The sequence below is a fragment of the Semicossyphus pulcher genome, unplaced genomic scaffold, assembly GCF_022749685.1.
Source record: "Semicossyphus pulcher isolate SPU_LCO1_2020_fin unplaced genomic scaffold, fSemPul1.0.p SCAF_7, whole genome shotgun sequence".
NCBI classification, from domain to species: domain Eukaryota; kingdom Metazoa; phylum Chordata; class Actinopteri; order Labriformes; family Labridae; genus Semicossyphus; species Semicossyphus pulcher.
The window spans coordinates 5,122,740-5,144,971 of NW_027211748.1; the positions used below are offsets into that span (position 1 = coordinate 5,122,740).

At 41.1% G+C, this 22,232-nt stretch overlaps 1 protein-coding gene across 1 annotated transcript in view; it reads right to left on the reverse strand.

Annotated features, from left to right (window-relative positions):
• Nucleotides 1-22,232, reverse strand: part of LOC138611191 (3',5'-cyclic-AMP phosphodiesterase 4B-like) — a 49,419-nt gene that overhangs the window by 25,308 nt on the left and 1,879 nt on the right. The window contains exons 2-6 of the mRNA XM_069684165.1: nucleotides 18,042-18,289; nucleotides 7,209-7,403; nucleotides 7,069-7,105; nucleotides 4,834-4,904; nucleotides 4,150-4,199 (exon numbers count right to left, since the gene is read on the reverse strand). Coding sequence (XP_069540266.1) covers nucleotides 4,150-4,199; nucleotides 4,834-4,904; nucleotides 7,069-7,105; nucleotides 7,209-7,403; nucleotides 18,042-18,289 — 601 coding nt within the window. The remainder of the gene's footprint in view (nucleotides 1-4,149; nucleotides 4,200-4,833; nucleotides 4,905-7,068; nucleotides 7,106-7,208; nucleotides 7,404-18,041; nucleotides 18,290-22,232) is intronic.

Genomic DNA, 22,232 nt, shown 5'->3' on the forward strand with positions numbered 1-22,232 from the left:
AAACATGCGTGGCATGATATGTGTGTCAGTGGTTTCCAACTAATTTAATCAGCGTATATTATATTTGTTTTCTCTTTCTTTAATGACAGCAGCCATCATCAGGACGGTTTCACTCGTCACAGTTTGCTCAAGAAGGTCAAGGTCTGTGAGAAGTGAGGAGGAGGAGGAGGAAGGACAATAAGAGGCGAGCGGTTGTCTTGTATTTTTTCCTGCTGCGGGACGTTCCTCGCAGCCCATCTGTGCTGATAGGAAGTGGAGAGCTGCTGTGTGCGGGCCGTGCTGACGTCAATCGGGGCTTGAAGAACCAGTGCAGCAGGAACTAATATCCCCACCTCCCTCCTCCCTGTCTTTCACCCCTCCCCTCCCTCCTTCACTTCTTCCTTCATGCGACTCTGAAGCATTGAATCTCCTTCTGTGGTTCTCACACGTTTTTGTTCCTCTTGTCCGGCTTAACTTCACTGTAGGGGAATTTTGGTGTTGTTATCAAGTCGCGGTTTCCTGTATCAATAACTCAGGAGATTACAGCTCCTGCTTGCACGTGTGAAAACGCTCAGAGATACCAGTTTGTGCTCGAGTGTTAACATCTGTTCCTGTGCTGATAGAGACATTTCTTTAATGAATTACAGCTCTACCTAAAGTCTATCTAAACGTATTAAGCGTTTGCATGCAGCAGACTGAATATAATATGTAGACTATGTTGCAAAGGCACATTCTTTTTTATTCACTGCACAGGTATGAGACACTCGCTGCTAATCACTGTTTATTAAACTTCCTTCAAAATGCTGTTAGCAAATGTGTAGATTCTCATCACATGCAAGCTAATATCCATTGTTGGCTTTTAGGCATGATTGAGGCGTCATTGAGTGTTGATACCGACACCAGAGTGATCAAAAATACAGCTCTGGAGACCTTTTATTGTAAACAACACTTCTCACTAATTCCAAATAAAATATTCTCAGTTAGTCTTTTATTTGCAAAAAAAACCCTGACTGGTTAAGAAAACCAAAAGATGCAAAAAAATATGTTTTTTCAGAGGTCGAATAGATCAAAGAAAACAAGTTCATGTTTAAACAACAGAATGTTTTAACTCAGGAGAGTTGACAAATCAATATTTGATGGAATAACCTGATTAAATTACAGCTTTCGTGCATCTTGGCTCATGCTCTCCACACAAAAAAACTCAAGCAACTCGGCTTTGATCGATGGCTTGTGACCACCCATCTTCCTCTTGATCACATTCAGGAGGTTTTCAGTGGGTTCAGATCTAATCGGGTTGGCCATGACGTAAAGAGAGAGATGCTGACTGAAGGTAGGGCCGTCACATTTTTCAGCCCGCTGCTGGAGTATGTTTTGTTTATTTTACAACAGCACGTCCCTCAGACTAAAACATCATCGATATGAGTGAACAGAATTTTTGAGTGAACACAGCATAAGCTGTGGAAGTTTATTAACCACTACAAAGTTTGTATCCTTATTGAAATGAAATCCGTGGTGACGGGCTGGTTGTTGTTGTAGCGGCTACACTAGCATGTGACTTCACACGGGCTCGTCTGCGCTGATTAGATGAGCAGAGGGTTGAGACAGTGGTGCTCTGACAGCCAGGGGTTTTTGCTGACTACTGTGATTTTTATAACAAGTTTGTTGTTCGCAATGTTTGGTTCTGTATGGGAAAGATGAGGTGCTTCCCTGGGTCGCATGGATAATGGGTTTACTGCGTCCCCAGAGATTTGAATGCATCAGAGACGCAGGACACGTACCAATCAGCATCACTAAGTCTATGATATCAAAAAAAAATAAAGGTGGTGTCGGTCCACCCCCAGGTTGGTGTCACATAAGCGTGGTATTGCGGTAATGTGGTTACCATGACAGCTCTAATTTAAGGAACATTTCGAGTGGTCTCTTATTTTTTTCCGGAGCTGTATGGATATTTTATTAAACATGGATTGTGATATTTTGCTAGCTTTGATTAACATTACACTCTCCATTAGCACCGCACTGCTGTTGTTTGCTGTAGTCATGTGACTATTATTTACCTAAAATGTATTCTTCTTTTAGAACAGAAGGTGCTAGTGGCAGCCCTTATACGTAGACACGTATTCTTCGATCACTTTCTCCACCCAGCCAGTCGGGGTAGACGGCTTTTAACCAATGAGTCGGGTTCTGCTCAATGTTTCTGCTTGTTAAGAGGAAGTTTTTCTTTGCTACTTCTGCCAAGTGCTCGCTGATTGGTGGATGAGTTGTGATGTAAAGTGTGAAGTAATGTTGGGTTTCTTTAAATACTATCACAAAAACTAAAGTCTAGACCTGCTCTATATGCAAAGTGTCCTGGGATAACTTTTGTTGTTATTTAACACCATAAAATTTTAATGTGATTAGTTACATTTTGGTACTTGCACACCACCAGATTTCTGGTACCATGCATTACCATATTGGTTCAAAGTTAAGACAGGTTTCTGTCCTAGACAGACTTCTGAAAAAGTGGGGATGTCTTTTATTCGGGGTCTAGACTTTGAAAGGCCAATATATGTTCACCACAGGAAACGGCGCCACTTATCTGTAAAACGAGTGTAACTTTCATGACTGAGGCCGGCTGTCACTCACATCTACAGTACCAGGGGGATGAAAGATGGAGAGACACGGTGATCATCCGAAACAGATGGCTTAAAGTAGGTCAAGTTAACCAACAACTGAGGCGGAGTAATGTTGTCAAGTTTAAGATAATGGTTATCAATACAGCAGAGTCATTGAACAACTGGCAAGCAGCCAAGAAACGCGGTGCCACAGAGTGTAATGTCCCAAAACGGCGAGCCCAAAAACATCGTCTTACAACAGTCAGAGGAAATCGTAACGTGGTCCTCAAAGCAGCCGCTTCCAAGAGATTGACGGGAGAGTGTGGGAGCTAAACACACACGTTTATGAGATGGATGGCCTTATAACTATTAGACTACAGGCTATTTACATTTTTATGGAAAGTAAGAGCTTCATTTACACGTGTTAACATTATATTTAATCTAAGCGTGAACACAACGTCACTTTGTAGTTAATAATTAACTTTAGTGTAGCTGAAACAAGCTAATACAACAACCGTGTGGCGTGTGGTAATGATGCCACAGAATTTAAAGTCTGTTGTGCTCGGGGAGGGAGAGATTCTCACCCCCGGCATAACAGACAGGTATAGTTATGTTGGCGTTGATTTTTTTAAAGACATGTTCATGTTTAAAGGTATAATAAATAGCATTTCCTAGAAAAATAAAATATAACCCTAACCCAAATATAATATAAATCATCACTTCTGGGCCTCTATACATGTGTGTTGGTGAGTGTGTGTGCCGACCCTTGTGAGACCCTTTCCTCTGCAACTATTCTGTTGTTTTGCTTTGTACGGGATGTTTTCAGGAGGGGCGCTGTTGTGGTTCCCTGAGCCAATCACAGCGTATAGGTGAGTGTGGGAGTGGTTCAAATAAGCACCTGGGCCCCATTCAGACCATGGCGAGAGAGCGATGCAGAGTTGGCCTTCTTTCTGTTGAACAGGTAGGTGCCTCAAACCGGGTAGGACAAGCTAAGTTAGCATGCTAGCGCAAAGGTAACTGATGCTGTCGGTGTTAGCCCGTCGGGGTGGGCGTGTTCTCGCATGAGAGAGTGAGAGTGAGCTTCTGGTGACGAAGAGCCCAGTTTGAATGCGTTGTTGACAAAATGAAGGAAAAATCCTACTTATTGTACCTTTAATTCAATATACCTGTCACAGCACAGCTTGCTCAGAGCGCTGAATGTCCATTCTACCCTGACCTCATTATTTCATTTATTTTGCGAGGCATAAGAGGCCTGTGTTGATCTATTGAGAGGCGTGTTTTCTAAACATATCTTTGCACGCAAGTTTGTTTCCGTTGTATTAGTATCCTCTCTTGTTGATATATTGTGCAAAATTAGATATTCAGATAGTTGGAACCTTTGTGTTTTTTTTAGAAGGAATAATCGAACATCATTTTTGGTCGATTTGTATAACACTAGTATTAGTATCAGAGATCTTTTCAGTACAGGTTTCTGTTTCAGAACAGCTCTAACTGCATGAATGTTGCAGTTTTCCACATTTAGCAGAATCAGTCAGTCAATCCCCACTTCATGAACTGAAGGTCTGATGTAAGGACTCACCTGACAGACAGACTTTGGTGACAGAGGGCTGATTGGCAGCAGGAGATCTCCTGCAACAAAAGAGAAACAGGTCAGTAACTATAAAAAATCAGGAGCCCAGATGTGTAAAAAATGTCTGCTATGTTTTTGCACAGATGATTTAGTTTCAGCAGCAAACAGTGTTGCAACATCACAAACACAACACAGGTGCACCATCAGGTCAGATTTCCTACATGTGACATTTCCACATTTGCTGCCTCAGTCCTGGCTCGCGCTGACCCCTCTCTCTGAGGTCGTGTTGACTCTGTTTCCAACTCTAACAAACCTGATTCAACCGCAGCCAGTGACCCAGTTTGGTGATCAGAGGGAGCCTTCATGCGCTCCAATGAGATGACCAAACATAAAATGAAATGTCACTGTGTGCAGTTTAGGATTTCAATGCTGCAGCTGCTTCAAGCATGCGGCATCAGTGAAAGCTCAGGGCTGTTGATAGTCCATGATGACACCAGAGTTAGACGTGTTTTTGGTGCACTGGCGCCCCCAAGTGAGGCATGATGGCATCTTGAAATGTAGCTACTTTGTTTTCATGGATTTTTCTGTGCACGTTAAGGACAAAAAAAGAACTCAACATAATAAACTTCACTGGATATTTAGATACATTTTGCAGCATGTTTTCCCTCTCACAGGTACGATGATACTACTTACTTGTTGGAAACACACTGCACATTTGTCAGGGTGGTGAAATTGTTCCTGACAGTCCGAAGGCTCGCCAGAACCTAAAGAAACATAAGACAAATGTATGAGAAGACAAAGCCACATGGGCAAAGGTGGGGATTAAATAAGAAAAATATTTGCATGACAACTTAGATGTACAGAAATATGCAAAGATTATTTGTCTCTTTATGCCTGAAGGATGTTAATGTGATTATTTTACTTATAAAATATTCAAGGTGTTGTGAAAATATTACTTGTACTACTCCAGAAGTACAAAAGAGGTGTCTGTATTTTAAAGTTTTTACATTTATTTTAAAAGTTTGCGTGCAAATGCTGCTGATTACGTTGACTGATTGCTATTTTGTCAGAAACAACAAAGAGTTCATCAGGTTGTGAAGATGAATGTGATCCCTGCAGCTGCCTACTAATGCCGAATGCTGATTATCACTCCCATCACCGACTCAGATCAGCACAGAATCTCCACGAGAACTTTCATAAACCTGGATTTTCTCAGACTGGTGATATTAAGTGTCCAGTATTATTACTATTATAGAAAGAGAATGAGAAAGCTTAAGTGAATATCTTTGAGTTAAATGAACGTCTGACACCAGAAAATTATTTTGGAATCACTTTAGAGGGGACAATAAAACCTGTGGACATGTGTCCCTTTAACACACTGCGTGTGACAGGTGACATGGAAACAACCACACCCTCCTAAACTAAAATCATTGTTAACAACAATATATAAAAATTAACATATACAATTAGAGATTAAAGAGTAACTGCACACTTCAACATGTTACATTTTATTGCTGCACTGTGATGAAACACATCAATGCTGGTGTGAATATTAACAAGTCTTACCAAAATGATAAAAATTGGAAATGGCTCAAACACGCCATCTACTGTTTTAAATCAGCCCTGAACCTCGCCAGCCGATGGGGACGTAGAGTCGACCGTTTGGGATAAAATTACATTGTGAATTTTTTTTTTTTAAAAGGAATGTTAATGCTAGGAGCTTCAGGCGTTAGTGGGGCTGGAGCCAACGGCTCGAAGTGAAAGAGTTTGGGACCCCCACGGTCCTCCACCACACTAAGGTGCTCTTCAGGGGACTCTGGAGGGGAGAAGTCCTCCCCCTCAAAAGAGCCCTCTGTGGCAGATGTGCCTTATGACTCTGTATCATTTTTCTCTGGCCAGGGGAGGGGACGTCACTGAGCTGCCGGACACCCCCACCCCCCTGTCAGCCCCTTGCCCACTTTGAGCATTTTTCAAAATTGTGCAGTGGGTGTAGTTATGGTCAGACCTGTGGGTGCAGTTACACTTTAAATACAAAAAATCAATAAAAATGTACACTAAAGATATACTAAAGATAGACTTAGCATCCCAAAATCACATTTTTTGAATCACATTTCCCTTCAAGCTCGCGGCTTTGCTTCCAAACACTTCCCTACCTAACCCAAACCTCCAAATAGAGAGTCTACTTTTACATTTAAATCCACTTAATTTCCAGGACATGGTTTTGGTCTTTCCCCTCTGGTGTCAACTTCAGGTCTTTGGTATTTGACTGCCTGTCTGTTCTATGTGATGCGTCCCCTGCGCCCAACCCACTCACCTCCATCTTTGGAATAATGTTCGTGGCAATTCATGCCACAAATGCTCTCTCTCTAATAGCTGTTTTGTTGTTATTGGGTTGAGTTCTTTTTGTTGTTGTTGTTGTTTGTTTGTTTTGTATTTACTTATTTAATTGATAACAAACTGCAGTGTACTCTAAAGAAACAGCTGTCTGGAATGATTAATCTGTAATCATTGCAATAAAGTAATAAAAAAAAAACCTGCACATTCTCTTTAACATTTTACTACAAGTTACAAATGCATAGATCATTTCTCTGTGCGTTACACGGCTGCACTCTGAAAGAATGCAGCTTATGAACAACGGCACACGAGAGATATCATCATTGTTATGATTATTTGGTGCTAATTGCAATCATTACAGAGCAAAACTAGACGGGAGTAATTCAACTAAAGTTTAAATAGCCCAAAATGCCATCCCAACGCCCACTATGGCCACCAGGGGGCGAAGAGCTCATACATAAACGTACGACAGAGCGCCTTTCTGGATCCATGAGGTGCCTTACAACAAAAAGCCTTCAGAGATAAACTTCTATTATTAAGGAGGACTTGAGCAACAAAGAGGCAGTTTAAGGAGCTAAAGAACACAGCTCTCACCTGGGCGTACGGAGTTACAATCAGGTCCTCTCCATGTCTGAAAGGGGAGGTACAAACTAATGAGCAACCAAACACACACACAGTTAAACATAGAGAAGATGATACAACTGCCGTCTCTCTTAATCAGTATCTCCACTCACAGTTCTCCAACAATGGAGGAGTTTCTAGACAAGGACTTGGGTGACAGGTCGTAGTCGCTGTCGGAGCGGTACAGGAAGGACTCCCTCCGCTGACCGTGACCCGCCAGGTTGGGATGAAGGACCAGACCTGAACCCGGGGACGCCTGCGGGTCTGAGGGACTGCAGCATAGTGACGGGCCATTCTCCACCTCAAAACTAAGAGAAGAGAAAAGACAGAGAAACAACAGCATCTGTTAGATAAGAGAGGAGGGGAGTCTCTGCAGCTTTTGGTATTTTAAGAAAGTATACATCATGAAATTAATTATCAGTTAAGGCTTTTTGGCCATTCCTCATTCCTCCTGCTGCAGCAGATTTCTAATAAAGAGGTAATTCAAAGTGCTTTACATAGGCAAAGAAAAGCATGGACATTGAATAAGCTGAATACTTTTTTTTTTTAAGATTATTATTGGGCTTTTCCCTTTAACTGACAGGACAGCTGAAGATAGACAGGAAATGTGGCGGGTGACATGCACCAAATGATAGGCAGATCGGGAGTCGAGCCTGCGATCAGCGCGTCGAGGTCTGCAGCCTCTGTACATGGGGCGCCTGCTCTACCAGCTGAGCTACACCAGCGCCCCAAATGATCTGAATAATGAGACAAAACCACAATTACATCATCCATTATTTATACTGCTTATCCTGTTCCTTCTAGCTGTGAGGCGACAGAGCTAACCACTGCATCACCGCGCAGCCTTTACAAATACAGAGGCAGAAAAAAAAATCATCAAATGTTTAATTTTTATATCAAATGTTGATGAAGCATCGCTGTGTTCTATGTCAACTTAAGTATAAACAAAAGACTAACAAGCATACAGATACGTAGATATGGCACATTGTATCACTCATATTTTATGGTTTTCAGTGCATCAGTAATATAGGATCAAATAGAAATGTTATAAAATGAAATAAAATAGCATAAAACAACTACAGTGCAAAGCAACAAAGACCAATAAAGGAAACCAAAGTACAGTGAGAGCAACAGTTGGGGCTAAAAGCAGCTTCACAATTAAGATCAGAAATACATGTGAGATATGTGATTTACAAACTGGCAGCAGGTCTTTACTCCTTTCTTAAAGAAGAGATTGAATGTGCTCAGTTCTCTTGGCTCCAGTGTAAACTCTGGCAGCAGCGCTTTAAGTGATCTCAAGTTATTTGGTGACGTTTAAAGGAAGACCAGACGACTGACTGTGAAGACCTTCCTGCTGGAAGTGAAGGCATGAATACATTTCTCTAAATCTTGTCTGAACAGTCCTGAGATCGAGCAAATTTAAAACATTACCTTGATCATACCTATAGATAAATGATCAATCACACAGACTATCAAATCATCATCATGCTCTAAGTACTCTGAATAAGCTGCCACTAAGTCCTGGCTTGCGCAACATGTTCACAAATCCCATTCAGGAGAAGAGACTGTTGCATAAACCCTAAAATGATTACTCTCCCCTCCACCCATCCATCCATCCATCCACCCACCCATGGCCTAAAAACAAACTGTTGTGCTCATTAAATAAGTATGCCTTGCTGCTCAGTGAGAGGAGGGTTATTTATACTGTAAACTGCTGCTCTGGTCTGCGTCTCACTGACAAACTGACCATGACAGCTCGGCTCATTTGTTTGTGCTCAGCAGCCACAAACAGCAGAGAGAGATTAGCTCCCTGTGGTGTCATATCAGGCATTATCGACGGTTTATTATTTAAGCCTTGTTTATTTTTATAGTGACCGATACACTGTTTAACTTACACACAGGATATACTGAATACTAGGGCTGAACAGTTAATCCAAGTGTTATCTAAATCACAGTATGGCCGACTGGAATTTTCAAACCGCAGGAGGCGCAATATCTGTTAAAGGTGAAATGTGTGTCAAAATACCATTTTAGTTTAAATATAGTGCTGCTATAGTTCTGGTCTACACATCCTACACAGACGTAAGGATCAGATATCTTTGTTTGGTACAGATCCCAACAAATAACACACCATAATCACTTTAATGTGTTCTTTAATGAAAATAAGACTATTGACTTAAAAGTTATCCTTCCCTGTAATATCGCAAATTGTATCAAAATTACAAAATAAGTCAAAATAATCACAATTAGATACTATTATATATATATATACTGTAGAATCAGAATCAAGTTTATTGCCAAGTAGGTTTGCACACAGCTGCAAGGAATTTGACTTGATGTTTAGGTGCAGAACAATAAACACAGAAGTAGAATAACAAGAATAGGTCAAAACCTTATATGTGGCTGACCGCACCAGGTCAGTGTGCACTTTTGTGGGCAATGTGTCACAAGGACTGTCCTTATAAAGGCCGATGACAACGTGTTTGAGAGCAGGTGAGCGCTGCGGACGTAGGTGAGGACAGCGGGCGAGCAGCGGAGGAGCAGCCCCGCCTACTCCCCGAACAAAGTATCCAGAGCCATATAGACAGAGAGTCCTGTCAGTGGAGGTCCAATATGCTCCATGATCCGCCATGATGTCACAACTCTCTCTTTCTACGGCTGCGAAAGTACTGTCACTCAGTCAGTCAGTCAGTCAGTCACATACAGACCCATGAGTAGTGCTGACCTCGGCAGTCAGCCAAAAACAAGTAAAAAGCTATTAAACAGTAGTACTCCTACTGTCAGTGAACTTAAGTATAATAAGATAAAAAATAGACAATAAGAATAATATATAAAAAGCAATATAATAAAAAATCTGTACACCAGGTGTAATTAAAGAGCTGTAGAGTTGTGCAGGTTTGTGTAAGATGATGGTAGTGCAATATTTAACAGTATGAAATGGTTGTATGAATAAAGTAGTGTATGTATCTACCTCTGAGAGAGGGCAGACAGGAAGCGAAGTGGAGAAATCTGCAAGAAGCATCTTCTCTTATTTCCTGAGATTCATGTTTTTATACATGAACCCTGACAGATAAATGCAATAAGATCAAAACTGAAGGCATAAACGGTCTAATGCAACATGTAATCAAATAATTTACAGACAAGATCAATTTCCAGTTTGTATTTTTTTTCTATAAAAAGCCTGAAGCAAATAATGTCAAAGATAAAAAAAAAAGCTATTATAGTAAAAACAACCCTCAGACAAATGCTCAGAGTAAAAGAAACCCAACGAGCATCCGATTAGATGCGAAGCACACAGACATCTTTTTAATCACTACGTTAAGATGCTATGAGGAACTTTCTGTTTGTACTGATTTTGGCAGACACATAGTATTGGGGATTTTGTCCTGTACATGCTTAAGTGGTGGTTTTTAACAAAAAATCTCATCCTGCTTTCAGTCATATGTGTCAGTCATTTAAAATGTTTGCCTTGGAAAATGTAAACAAAGGCAGTCTTCATCTGGCACCTACCCCCCCGCCAGCAGTTTCAGGCATTAAAGATAACGATATAGAAATAATCAAACTTGTCGCTGATTGTTTGGTTTGCTTTTGTAGGTCAAACAGAGTCATCAGAATGTATTTCAGTCTGTTTCATTACCAGTAAAAAAACTCTCACAGGAGCTTTAAAAAAACTAAAAGTCAAGTTTTATCCATCTTTTATCACATTTTTTCAGCTGTTCTTATTATAAACTGTTTTTTAGGCTTTACGTTTACTATTAAATGCACGTCCTCTAAAGCATTTATTAACAGTGTTGTTTTAAAAGTGATATACAAATAAAGTTCAGATATTACATATTTATATATGTATGTTTTGAGCAAACATCTACACCCAGCATGTTTACTGATGCCACAGTGTAACCCCCACAGATGCACAAGCGGATATAATCTGTTTGCTCCTGCACGCGCTCAGTATGAGGTATTGTGTAACCAGATGATCGGGTCAGATGGAGCAGAGTTCAGAGGTTAAAGTTGAAAAAGTCAAAGCCTCACAGGGACAGCAGATGCCATAAATCATGAATTAGAGAAAAAATATTGTTTCCCCAGTTGCAGAACAAAAAAAAGGCCTACAAACGCTCCACAAGCTCCTGTACAATCTTGTAACAGCCCGACTGTCTAAAGGTCACATCTTTTGCCCCACATTAAGCCCCCTCCTCTGTAATTTCTGCAACATGTGGGATTAACCCACAAATTGATCCCGCTGAGGCGCTCTCATCTCCACACCTCTGCCAGAGACGCTCAGATTAATGTGGAACGTTCAGACTCTGCTTACACACACGCAGAACCATAAACGTCATCCGCGCTGCACTTTGCGTCATCCAAATCCAGACTTCACAACATTAACAACATGCTTTACCTCCAATCTAATCCCTTAATCTGAGCAGGCAGGAAAACCGCAGGATGTTAACGGAGCATCGTGTCTGCAGATCCTGATGTTGAGTAAAGCTGGCAGAAATGGTCTGCTATGATAAATCTGAATAAAACTCCCTGTTTAGTTTTTATGGACAGAAGTTGTAATTCAACAGTGAAAATTACCCATGATGCAATAATTCTAAACATTCAGACACATTGTGAGGGAAAAGAAAGATGATAGCACTCAAAATACAAACAAAAAGTCTAACAGCAACTTATAACATCAAACAAGAGAGAAAAAGAAGAGCTTAAGAATCACCTGGGAGCCGAGAGGTGTTCTCTATTGACCACTTCATCGCTGAAGTCAAAGTGCGCAGCTCTGCACCTTGGGGACCTCCGCGGCATCTTCTCCCCCCTTTTCACCTCCTCATCAGGAAACAAAGCGCACCAGTGCTGTGGCTGCTCACCCAAACACACAAGCACGCCCTGACAGACCCTCTTTCTGTGCAGTCTCAGTCCACGTGCTGGAGTAACGTCCGCTTGGCAGACACCAACAGGCAGATCTGGACCAGAGCTCTCACAGTCGCTCTGTTTATCTGAGCGCCCGTCCCTCTTCCCCTCGATATTACAGTAAACTGCAGATTAGTCCGTGCGTTCATCATCCTGCCCCGCCCCACGCTACGCCACCTGTGATGTCCTATTAAAGCATATGCACTGACGTCTGCAGTAAAAAGGAGGTGTTACTGTAGAAATCTAGATTTTCATTTTATTTTCTGACTAAAGCTCAGCTTACTTTTGTAAACAACTTATTGTACTATTCTATTATTGCACTGTTTCTTTGCATTTTAACCCAGCATTAGATCCAAGTCCAGTGAGAGGGCTTTTAGTTAGTGTGGTCCTTCTTTCTGGAACAAGCTGCCTGTTGACCTGAGGTCCATCACAACTGTCTACTTTAAAAACTAACCTTAAAACTTCTCCCGAGCATACGAATAGTTACTCTGTGTGTGTGTGTGTGTGTGTGTGTGTGTGTGTGTGTGTGTGTACATGTGATCACTTGTGCCAATGGTTGTAAGTGCAGCTCTGCTTATTTGATTTTATTCTCTTTCTGCTGTTTTTGTGTTTGATTGCCATGTGGTGTGTCTGATATAAGTTGGATGCTTCCTGTATTCCTGTTTTTTACCCCCAGTGTAAAGTACATTGAGCTTACCTGTAATGAAACGTGCTTTATAAATAAAATTGCTATATACACTTTATATTGTATATTTCACTTATAATTGAGTTGTTACTGTATTTTTGCAATACTTTTATTTTGTACTGTAATTTTGGAGCAATCTGCCACTAGAATTTCCTTCAGGATTAATAAAGTTCTATCTTATCTTAAAGTAATAATGTAAATAAATGTCTGTTGAGTCACTATCTATCACCGAATGAGGTAACACAATGGTGATTGAGCCTGTGGCCCACTAATGAAAGACTTGCATTTGCAGTATTATGGACTGGTGCTGTGTTCGAAATTGGATACTACATACTACATACTATATACTACATATTAGACCATATGCTATATACTATATACTACACATTATATACTATATACTGTATACGCCATACTGTATACTACAAACTATATACTGTATACGCCATACTGTATACTACAAACTATATACTACATATTATAAACTATATACTGTATACTGCATACTATAAACTGTATACTAGATACTGTATACTATATACTATATTCTACATACTATATACTGCATACTACATACTATATAGTACATACTACATACTATATACTACATACTATGTACTACACACTATATACTATATACTACATATTATATACTGCATACTACATACTGCATAATATATAGTATATATTATATAGTATGTAGTATATCTACATACTATACACTACTTACTATATACTGTATGATGATAGTATGTATTATTTTGCAGTATGCAATGCCACTCACCAGTTTTGGAAAGAGGAAGTAAACAACAGCCCACCAATAGCAAAAAGCTGCTTCTTTAGCTACAGCGCCCCCTTCAGCTCTTCTGCTGCAGTCTGTTATTTCAACTGCTGTGACGTTTCAGCGGTTTGCATTGTGGGATACAGTAGGCGAGGCAGACTCATCTGATGCATTCTGGAGATTTTTTCTGAATCAGTACAAAATCCAGGTATTCTTGACATACTGCACATTTTGCTATTGTCTGCATACTGCATAATACATACTACATTTTGGCCAAATCAGTACGTACTGCTAGTATAGTATGGCATTTCAAACACAGCCTGGGTGTCTGTGGCGCCCAGTTAGTGGCGTGTTTTCCATCAGCCAGCAGTGGTTGGTCTGCCAGAGAGGGTAGGCGGAGCTAAGCGGCTGCTTTTCCGCTCTCTGCAAGTGTTGAAAGTAAACAGTAATCTACCAAGGCTGAACAAACAAAGAAAAGATGGATGACTACAGATACAACTTCAACAAGAAGTGAAAATCCAAAGGAAAAGAAACAAACTCGACGCTCAGATGAAGCAAACAGTCTGAAAAGGAAAGCGACCGTCAGCCAGGAAAACCAAGAGTTATGATCAGAGCCAACGGTGGACGTCACACATGCAGCACTGTTTGGATATCTGGGAAGTGTGCTCCTGCAATTACCGTTTATCACCATAGGTGCTGCCAAAGAGAACAAAACTGAGATTTTCCAGATTATCACTTTAAAAAAACTCTTACTAGTTTTAATATTGTGATATTTTCCTGGAGCACAACACAGGAGAACCCCTTTCACCACACTTACAGCACCCAGGTCGCATCACATGCACCTAAAATAACAATCAGCGCAATTATAGACAATTTCTGGCAGTAAATGTAGCCTAATTTAGCTTATTTGAGAAGGGAAAATGCAAATTAATTAGTACTTATTATAAAAAAAATATATGGAGGAATGAATTAAATGTTATTATCAGAAATACAGGAGAATATAGCGATTTTATGTTCATTCCTGCTTTGAAAGTTATTTTTAGTTAGGACAGCAGGGTGAGGTGTCCAGTGGAGGGACTGTATGAGTAACAGGGTAAAAGTGTGTGGGACAAGGTACCTTGATGTAGTTGAGCAATACTTCTATTCAATACGATCTCAAAAACATGTGAAGAGATTCAACAATCATCTCCTTTATGTACAGAAAAGCCTTAATTTAGGACAGACACGACTTGCCATCCTTACAAAATGACCTGATATAACCTCAGTGTTCAAGTTCTGCCAGGACAAAGGTTATTTAACACTACTGAATGGGTACTGAATGTACAATGTATAAACACTGATATAGAGTTTTGTTAATATTAGTGGTCTCTGAAAAGGATGAAAGAAATCCTGATTGTGTGACCGGATAACATTTGGGAGTCTGAGAAGAAGCAGAGCCTCCCATTATCATCTGAGTGCAAACAGAGGAAGAAAGGAAGAGACAGGCTTCCTTAACCAGAACCACTGCTGCTGAATAAATCTATATTGATTTAAAAAACCTCTACTCCAGATTCACAGTAAAGCAATAACAGCTACAGCTCATTTTACAGGGAAGAAATACGTTTCTCTTCGGCACAGCACTTTGCAGAGAACAAACCATGTGGCCCTCTGCTCTGACAGCGAGTACTTTCCACCATTAACACCATTCAGCCAATCAGATGAAGCCCCAGAAAGCCGTCAGCTACCCTTGCAGATGGTCTTCATTTCATGCAGACAGCTTCATCTGTGCATGTTGTACGTACAGCAGCTATTGTATGTCTATCTACAGTAAACCTTTCTGTCAGAAGATCCCACTGTAACTTTTATTTGGTTGTTTCTCTTTACTTCTCTTTCTTTTTGTTCATCATCCAGATTAAGTCTAGAAATGAGGAGAGGGGAGAGCATGTCGTGTAATATCCTGACTTTAAAGTTCCTCTGAGACATGATTCCTTACTGTGTGTATAAACTTACTGTAGCTGGACTAAACTGCAGAGATGTGATAGCTGCCAAAAACAAATGAAGGGTACAGAGATGAAAATTGGCTGCAGTGTCTGTTTCTTGCATGTCCACAAACAAATGGATCTGTTTGATGAATCCTGGACTCAAACTCCTCCTGGAGCGGGAGAGTTCTGCCTAGTTGAAATAAACTTCTAAATAAGGCTCTGTGTGTGTGAGTCTGAATAAATCCCAATTAACCGGGAAGATTGAGTTAAAAAAGAGTCGACAAACTGAGTGAAACAACAGCCCTCTGCCTCTTCTTTTACACCATTGCTCAGGCCAAATCTTTTCAGGTATTTGCTGCACTTAAGTGCCTGAAACGTCAAATATGCTTGTTTACCAACTGATTGTGAAAGCATCTCTTGGAGCAGAGAGACTCTATGGATTAACAGCAGCAGCTCTGCATGGTCCGACCTGAGCGTCCTGCTCTCTCCACTGGCTTCCTTTAAAGACTCTCCTTTAAAAAACAAGTGCAGCACAAGTAGAGTGACAGCACTTTTCTGGCCTTTGAAAGCTAAAGAAATGTTGGGGAACGGGGAGGGAACATCATGTATCTTTATGCTGCGTGCCTACCCCTCTAGACAGGTCAGTAACAGCAGATACATCAGGAAAATTGAAAATAAACTCTTTTAATCTTGATGCAAATCAACATCATCAGCAAGCTCATGGCTAATCGGTTAAAGCTGCACAATGACACTAAAAGCTGTGTCAAACAATAACCAGAGCAAAAGTTTGCAGCTCCTGACTTTTCATCCAGATAAAAGCTCTCCTGCTTTTAAAAGCAGAGGAGCAGAGGGAGAGCACAATAGAGATGAAAGCAACAGGACAGAGTCGATGGACAATACAGCTCTGATGAGAGCCTGTCATCATGTGTAGTTCAGTGAGGTGAGTCACAGCGGTTCAAAGGAAAAGAACATTCAATAACGTAAAGTAGCAGCCGTCATTAAAACTCTTTGTACAGTTTAATTCTTCTGTGGAGCAACAGCCCACTGTGTCCAGCCTCTGAGCAGACACAACAACAAGAGTGAATACAACTGAACGACTGCCAAATTATTATGCACCATCTGACGCCTGTTCTTCTGCAGGGTTAACAAGGTTACAGTTAAATCTGTGAGGAAAAACAAGAACTAAGAAGAAAACAAGAAAAGGTGCTGAAACACACTTTCAAGTTAAAGTTTGAATGTCAGCAACATCTCTGCGGCTACTATGCAAACGTAATGTCAATAGCAGACAAGTTTCTAACAGTTTCCAGTATGCAACTTAATATTAAAATTCTGCTCAAACAACAAAAACATTTTTTAAGTAAAAACTAAATAAAAACTAAAAATTGTGATCATTATGTGGATCAACTTTCCCCTTCGAATGTGTCACCGTAGCGACTCCTCGTGTGTCCGACCTGCACGATTGCCTCTCTGCCACACACACAGCAATTCCCCCTATGTATGTAACTCTTGGTTTGTGTGTATGCACACCATGGGCTGTATAAAAAGATGGACGACATGACAGCTCCCTAAAAGTGAAGCCAAACCCTCTCTATCGCCCCCTGCTGACTGGCTGCAGTATAGCTCATAAAGCCCGCCTCCTCCATGTTAACAGATGGGACATGAGTCAAACTATAAAATCAAAATACACGTCAAATACATTTTTCTCAAACATGGTTTCTGTCATTATAGTTAGTTCTTATCATGCTGATTTACGTCCAAGTGTTCATTTTTCTGACAAGTTTATTTTTTATTAGTTATTTGATGCTGTAAAAAGGATGATTGACAGCTCTGATGACAAATACGGCTCCTGCAGCTGATCTGTTCCTGATTAGCAGAGTAGAGGAGGAACGATGAGAGGAGACATAACTAAAACAATCACTACAGTCAGTTTCCATATCTGTGAACATCTGCTTCAGACATGAGGGTTCATTGCCGGGTATTTTCGGTAATTTAAGTGTGTGTTTTGGTTTGCGGAAGTGGCTACAGCGGCTCCACTCGCCGATCTCTACTGTGCAGCTCTGGCTCCAAATTATGTCACCATCCCAAGATGGCAGCGCCTGTCACAGGGGCTATTTTGGCTTCACTTTTGTACAAGGAGAGCAGATGGAGACGCATCGTCCATCTTTATATACCATCATCGATGCAGACTTGTGCATGTGCACACCTGTGTTGTCGCAGAAGCCGTCAATAGCCAGGTGCAACAGCCAAGATAAAAGCAACAAAGGCTGTCAATGACTATCTGTCTGAGCACTTTATTGTACTGTAAAAGTTTTCTTTTTTAATTTATTCACCAACTTTTGTACTTTTCCACTTTTTTCTGCTATAACTTAAATCGATTTAACTTAATCTAATAGTATTTGCTTAAACTGTTATTGCTACTCTTTGCTTGTAGATGGAAAGCTGGGACTGGGTGGATGGAAAATGATGCGTTGATTCTATTGAAACTGATATTGTTTGTACTATGTTGCACCATTTTGCCCTAATCTGATAATAAAAACTAAACATAATTCTCAAAAAGTAAGAAAAGAGTTATAATCCTTCTCCTATATTAAAACTGCAGATCCTGCGTCGTCCTGGTTACCTGTCGGGGTCGGCCTGTGTGATGTCGATGCGCGGCAGAGTCACAATGGGCAGACTGGTGGGTCTGGTTCTGGTCCCTGGGTCTTCCTCAGGTGTTAGCGACCTGCCCCTGTAGCTCTCCTTTTCCGCCTGTCGCCATGATAACGGGGGCAGCTGCAGGTTGCCGGAGAAGCGTCTGTGGACTCTGCACAACTCAGCCCCGAGGGTGCTGCCGGAGCAAAACTGACCTGCAGGAGGCTCCTTGTTCTCCTGAGGGAGGAAAGTGACAATAAATGATGGGGTCAGATTTATGTGAAATTGGCTTTGAAAATATATATAAATAAGAGAAAGAAGCACACATAAATATGACCGTTCTGTTACTCAAAGATGTCTTAATGTTTAAACACTAACTAAAAAATGTCCCTGGACTGCACGTATCTCTGAGAAGTATTTGTTTTTATTCACTACACAGAGAATATTTAATTAAAGCCTATTTCAGTCCCTCGACGCCTTCCTGCCAAATGACATTTTTATTAGACTGTGTTGAGTATAAATCGTGTGTTTACAGTGTCTGGATGAAGTGTGAAGGCTGCAGCAGGCGGATTCACTGTGATGACGGGCTGTAAACAAGTCAGAGCGATGAGGAAACAGAGGCGGACAGCCAGAGCTCATTCTGCATACATCAACCTCCACTTCATCTTCACGGCATGCAAGTGTAAATGAAACACACCGACAGGCTTCAGAGAGAGGGAGAGAGGGTCGATGAATTCCTAGAAGGTGGCTGAACAGGGAACGTTTGTCTCCTCTGTGTGTGAGGTGAAGGACAAACAGAGGAGGAGTGTGAAGGACTGTGACAGTTAGAGAGTGTGAAGGAGAAAAAGTGACACTGCAGTCTGATCTCACTAATCAGAGGTGACAGCTCAACACAAACTGACGAGACCAGGACTTCATGCAATCAGCTAAAGAGGTTCTAAACTAAATGCGGTTACTTGGTGCTAAAAAATATGCATATTTTAAAGTTGTTTATACCGGCCGGCAGTAGAGCGGCAGCAATTAATGTATTCATTGTGAACATATGAAGTAATTACTTTGATAATAGATTATTCTGTAGGAGTAATTTAGTGAAAAAAATATCTGATTCCAGCTTCTTGAATGTGAATAATAATAATCTGGTTTCTTTCCTCCTCTATGATGATAAACTGAATACCTTTAGGTATCTTTGAAGGACGTTCACTTTTGGAAAAACTTTTTTTCACCATTTTCATTGAGAAAAAACTTGATCATTGAGATAAAAATGGTCAGATTGATTGATGATGAGAATAATGTTTAATTCCAGCCCCAGCCAGTACAAGGAACAGAACCATGGAAATTGACAGGTTTACTTTTGTGAGTCATTATAATTAAAAAAGGATGAACTGATCAGTGCCCTCTAGTGGACAAAATATGTAATGATGACAATGTTTCTTTATAGCCTCAAAGTTGACTTCATTTCTGAACTGCAACTTCTTATAACCTGTGAACCAACATATACACACATAATGATGTATCTACAATAAGCTTATATAGTGCTTCAACATTTGCTCCGGACTATTTATTTGTCTCGTAGGTGTTACAGCATGTTATCTATTGGGCATGTACACTTCTCTTTTTTATTTAGATCAAATGACGATCATGATTTTTAGAAGCCCCAATGTTTAAACATCAACATCATTTGAGAAGCTAAAACTGCAAATTAAAAATGTTGTCGACTCATTAATCTAATTGTTTCTCTTGAGTACTAATATGAACTTGCTGATTTGTCAACAAGATCTCTGTGAAAGAGCATGGCACATATGCACACTGCACAACTTTCATCTCTGAGATACTCTGTGAAATAAAGAACACATTTCAAAGAGACGACAGAGAAAAGCACAATGTTTCTAGTCCAAACGGGCTCTCAGCAGGGCAGAGGAATACCCTCTGAAATTTAAAAATGTCCTGTGAAAGATGTAAGGTCAAAAGGGAAACGATAACTTGATATGAATGTAATGAGTTAAGTGTCAGCAGTTATACACGGCCAGTTCAAGGCGGAATTATTACCCCTCTGTTACGTCTCGTCTTGTGGGGCCAAGTTGTTCCGCCTCTGAGTCAGCATCGAGGCGTAACACAGGCGAAACGGTGTCAGTGTAACTGCAGAGCTGGCGGGGCGGAACAGCGTGTTTGTAAATGGTAAAATGGACTGTTCTTATGTAGCGCTTTTCTAGTCTTCCGACCACTCAAAGCTGCTTTTACGCGACATGTCACATTCACCCTTTCACACACTTATTCACACACTGATAGCACGGGCTTAAGTGCCAATCCCCAATCAGATCTATGCCCATTCATACTGGGAGCAATTTGGGTGTCAGTGTCTTGCCCAAGGACGCTTCGTCATGTGACTGTAGCAGTCAGGGATTGATCCCCCAACCTTACGATTGAGAGATGACCGACCCTACCACTGGGCCACAACCGCCCCCTGTGAAGCTTGCACTGTTTGTTAACATGGCGCACACTTTTTGCCGCCTTTTTGCCGAAACGCCTGAACTGTGTGTAAAAACACACACTGGGGCGGCTTCACGCTGGCGTTGCTTGGTTCCATGTAAAATGGCAGCGTATGGGCGGAGCTTCGTTACAGCGCTGTGATGGAACAGTTTAAAAAGGGCTTGTGTCGCATGAAGTTAGCGATGTCAAATGACAAAGAAGAGATCTACGAGTATTTAAGAATTAAAGGGTTGGAGGACAACGGACTGTCGGAAAGAGGAAGTCATCCCACCATCCCCTCTTTCCAGTGAAAGAGATCAACAGTAATGGCCGGGACACTACAATTGAGAAGTAAGGAAGAAAGATAAATGAGAGGGAGCTGTAAAGTCGAGGGAGGAGACCAGGCTGAGAGGAGTTTCTGAATGAGAGAGGGGAAGAGATGTGAATCTGCCTTCGTCTGATCATCTGTAAACGGCGCTCTGCTGACTCCTCTGCTCCTTCTAGGAAATGCAATTTGTGTGATTTATCGTGCCTGTCTCTTTAAGACACATTGTTCCCGCTCCAGGGAAAAGAGGTGAAAATTAAATCTGGCAAAAGATAACTGTTTCCACCGCCTGACTGTTTCTACTTACACAATCAGTCTGCTCAACAAACAGTGCACACAGAGGTCTAAATCGACTGTCGCTCTGCCACTGCGCTTACACTGCCAAACTGTTTGTCAACTGTGCATCGATTGCTTCTCTGAAACCTGGTCAGTAAGTCTAGTTCTTCATTGATCACATGTCTGTGGTCCAAACGGCATTTTGAAGAGGAAGTACACTCTGACTGTACGCCTGTGTATAATCCAGGAGAAGCATCAGGATGTTGATACGTTAAATTTAGAAACCTGGACGAATCATATGTGCCCGATCGTGGTCATAGACGGACAGAAGTGAGATGAAGCGTGAAACAATGAGTCTGCAGTGGAGGTGGTGTAGCTCCGGAGTCAGACAGAGGTGGAGGGGGTGTTTCCTTGGCGAAGATGAAAGTCCTCTCTTGGCCGCGGAGCCTGAACGACGTCTCTGGGATCGTTCCAAAAAGGCTTTTTGAAGAAGGTGATTTAAACGAGACAGCTTTAGGAGTGGAGCGCTAACAAGATCAGTACAGTGCCTGAATTATTGAATCCAAGAGCAAAAAGAAAAGAAATGTTCAATTATTCAGGAGCCATAGAATCTTAATGAAAGGTGGGATAAGGAAACGCAAAGGTGTCGAGTGGTGGAGAATAACAGAAACACCTTTAACTTCTCTGTGAAACACAGAAACACGTCATTAGCTTAAAAACTACTTTCTATGACCACGATAAAATAAATACACGCACAGAGTTTATAATCACAAGGTCACTGATAACTGCATCTTTTACTGAGCCACACTAGTGTTGTCTTTTACTGATACTGAATATAAACTAAAAACACATTTGAGATGGTTTATTGCGGTGAAATCTGTCAGAGAGCAGATTTGTATTAAATCGTTTGTGCTAGCTTAAATTGCAGTCATACTAGGAGTTGCTATGGTAACGCTGTACTGTGACTGGAACGGAGGAGTACAGAGAGCCTCGTTGCCCGCAGGCCCGTTTCCCTATGATTAATCATGTTGCTTGTTAATGTTTTACGTTGTCCGTTGATGTTGATGTAAAAGTTGATTCATGTATCACCACCTTTAGGGTTGGGTATCGTCT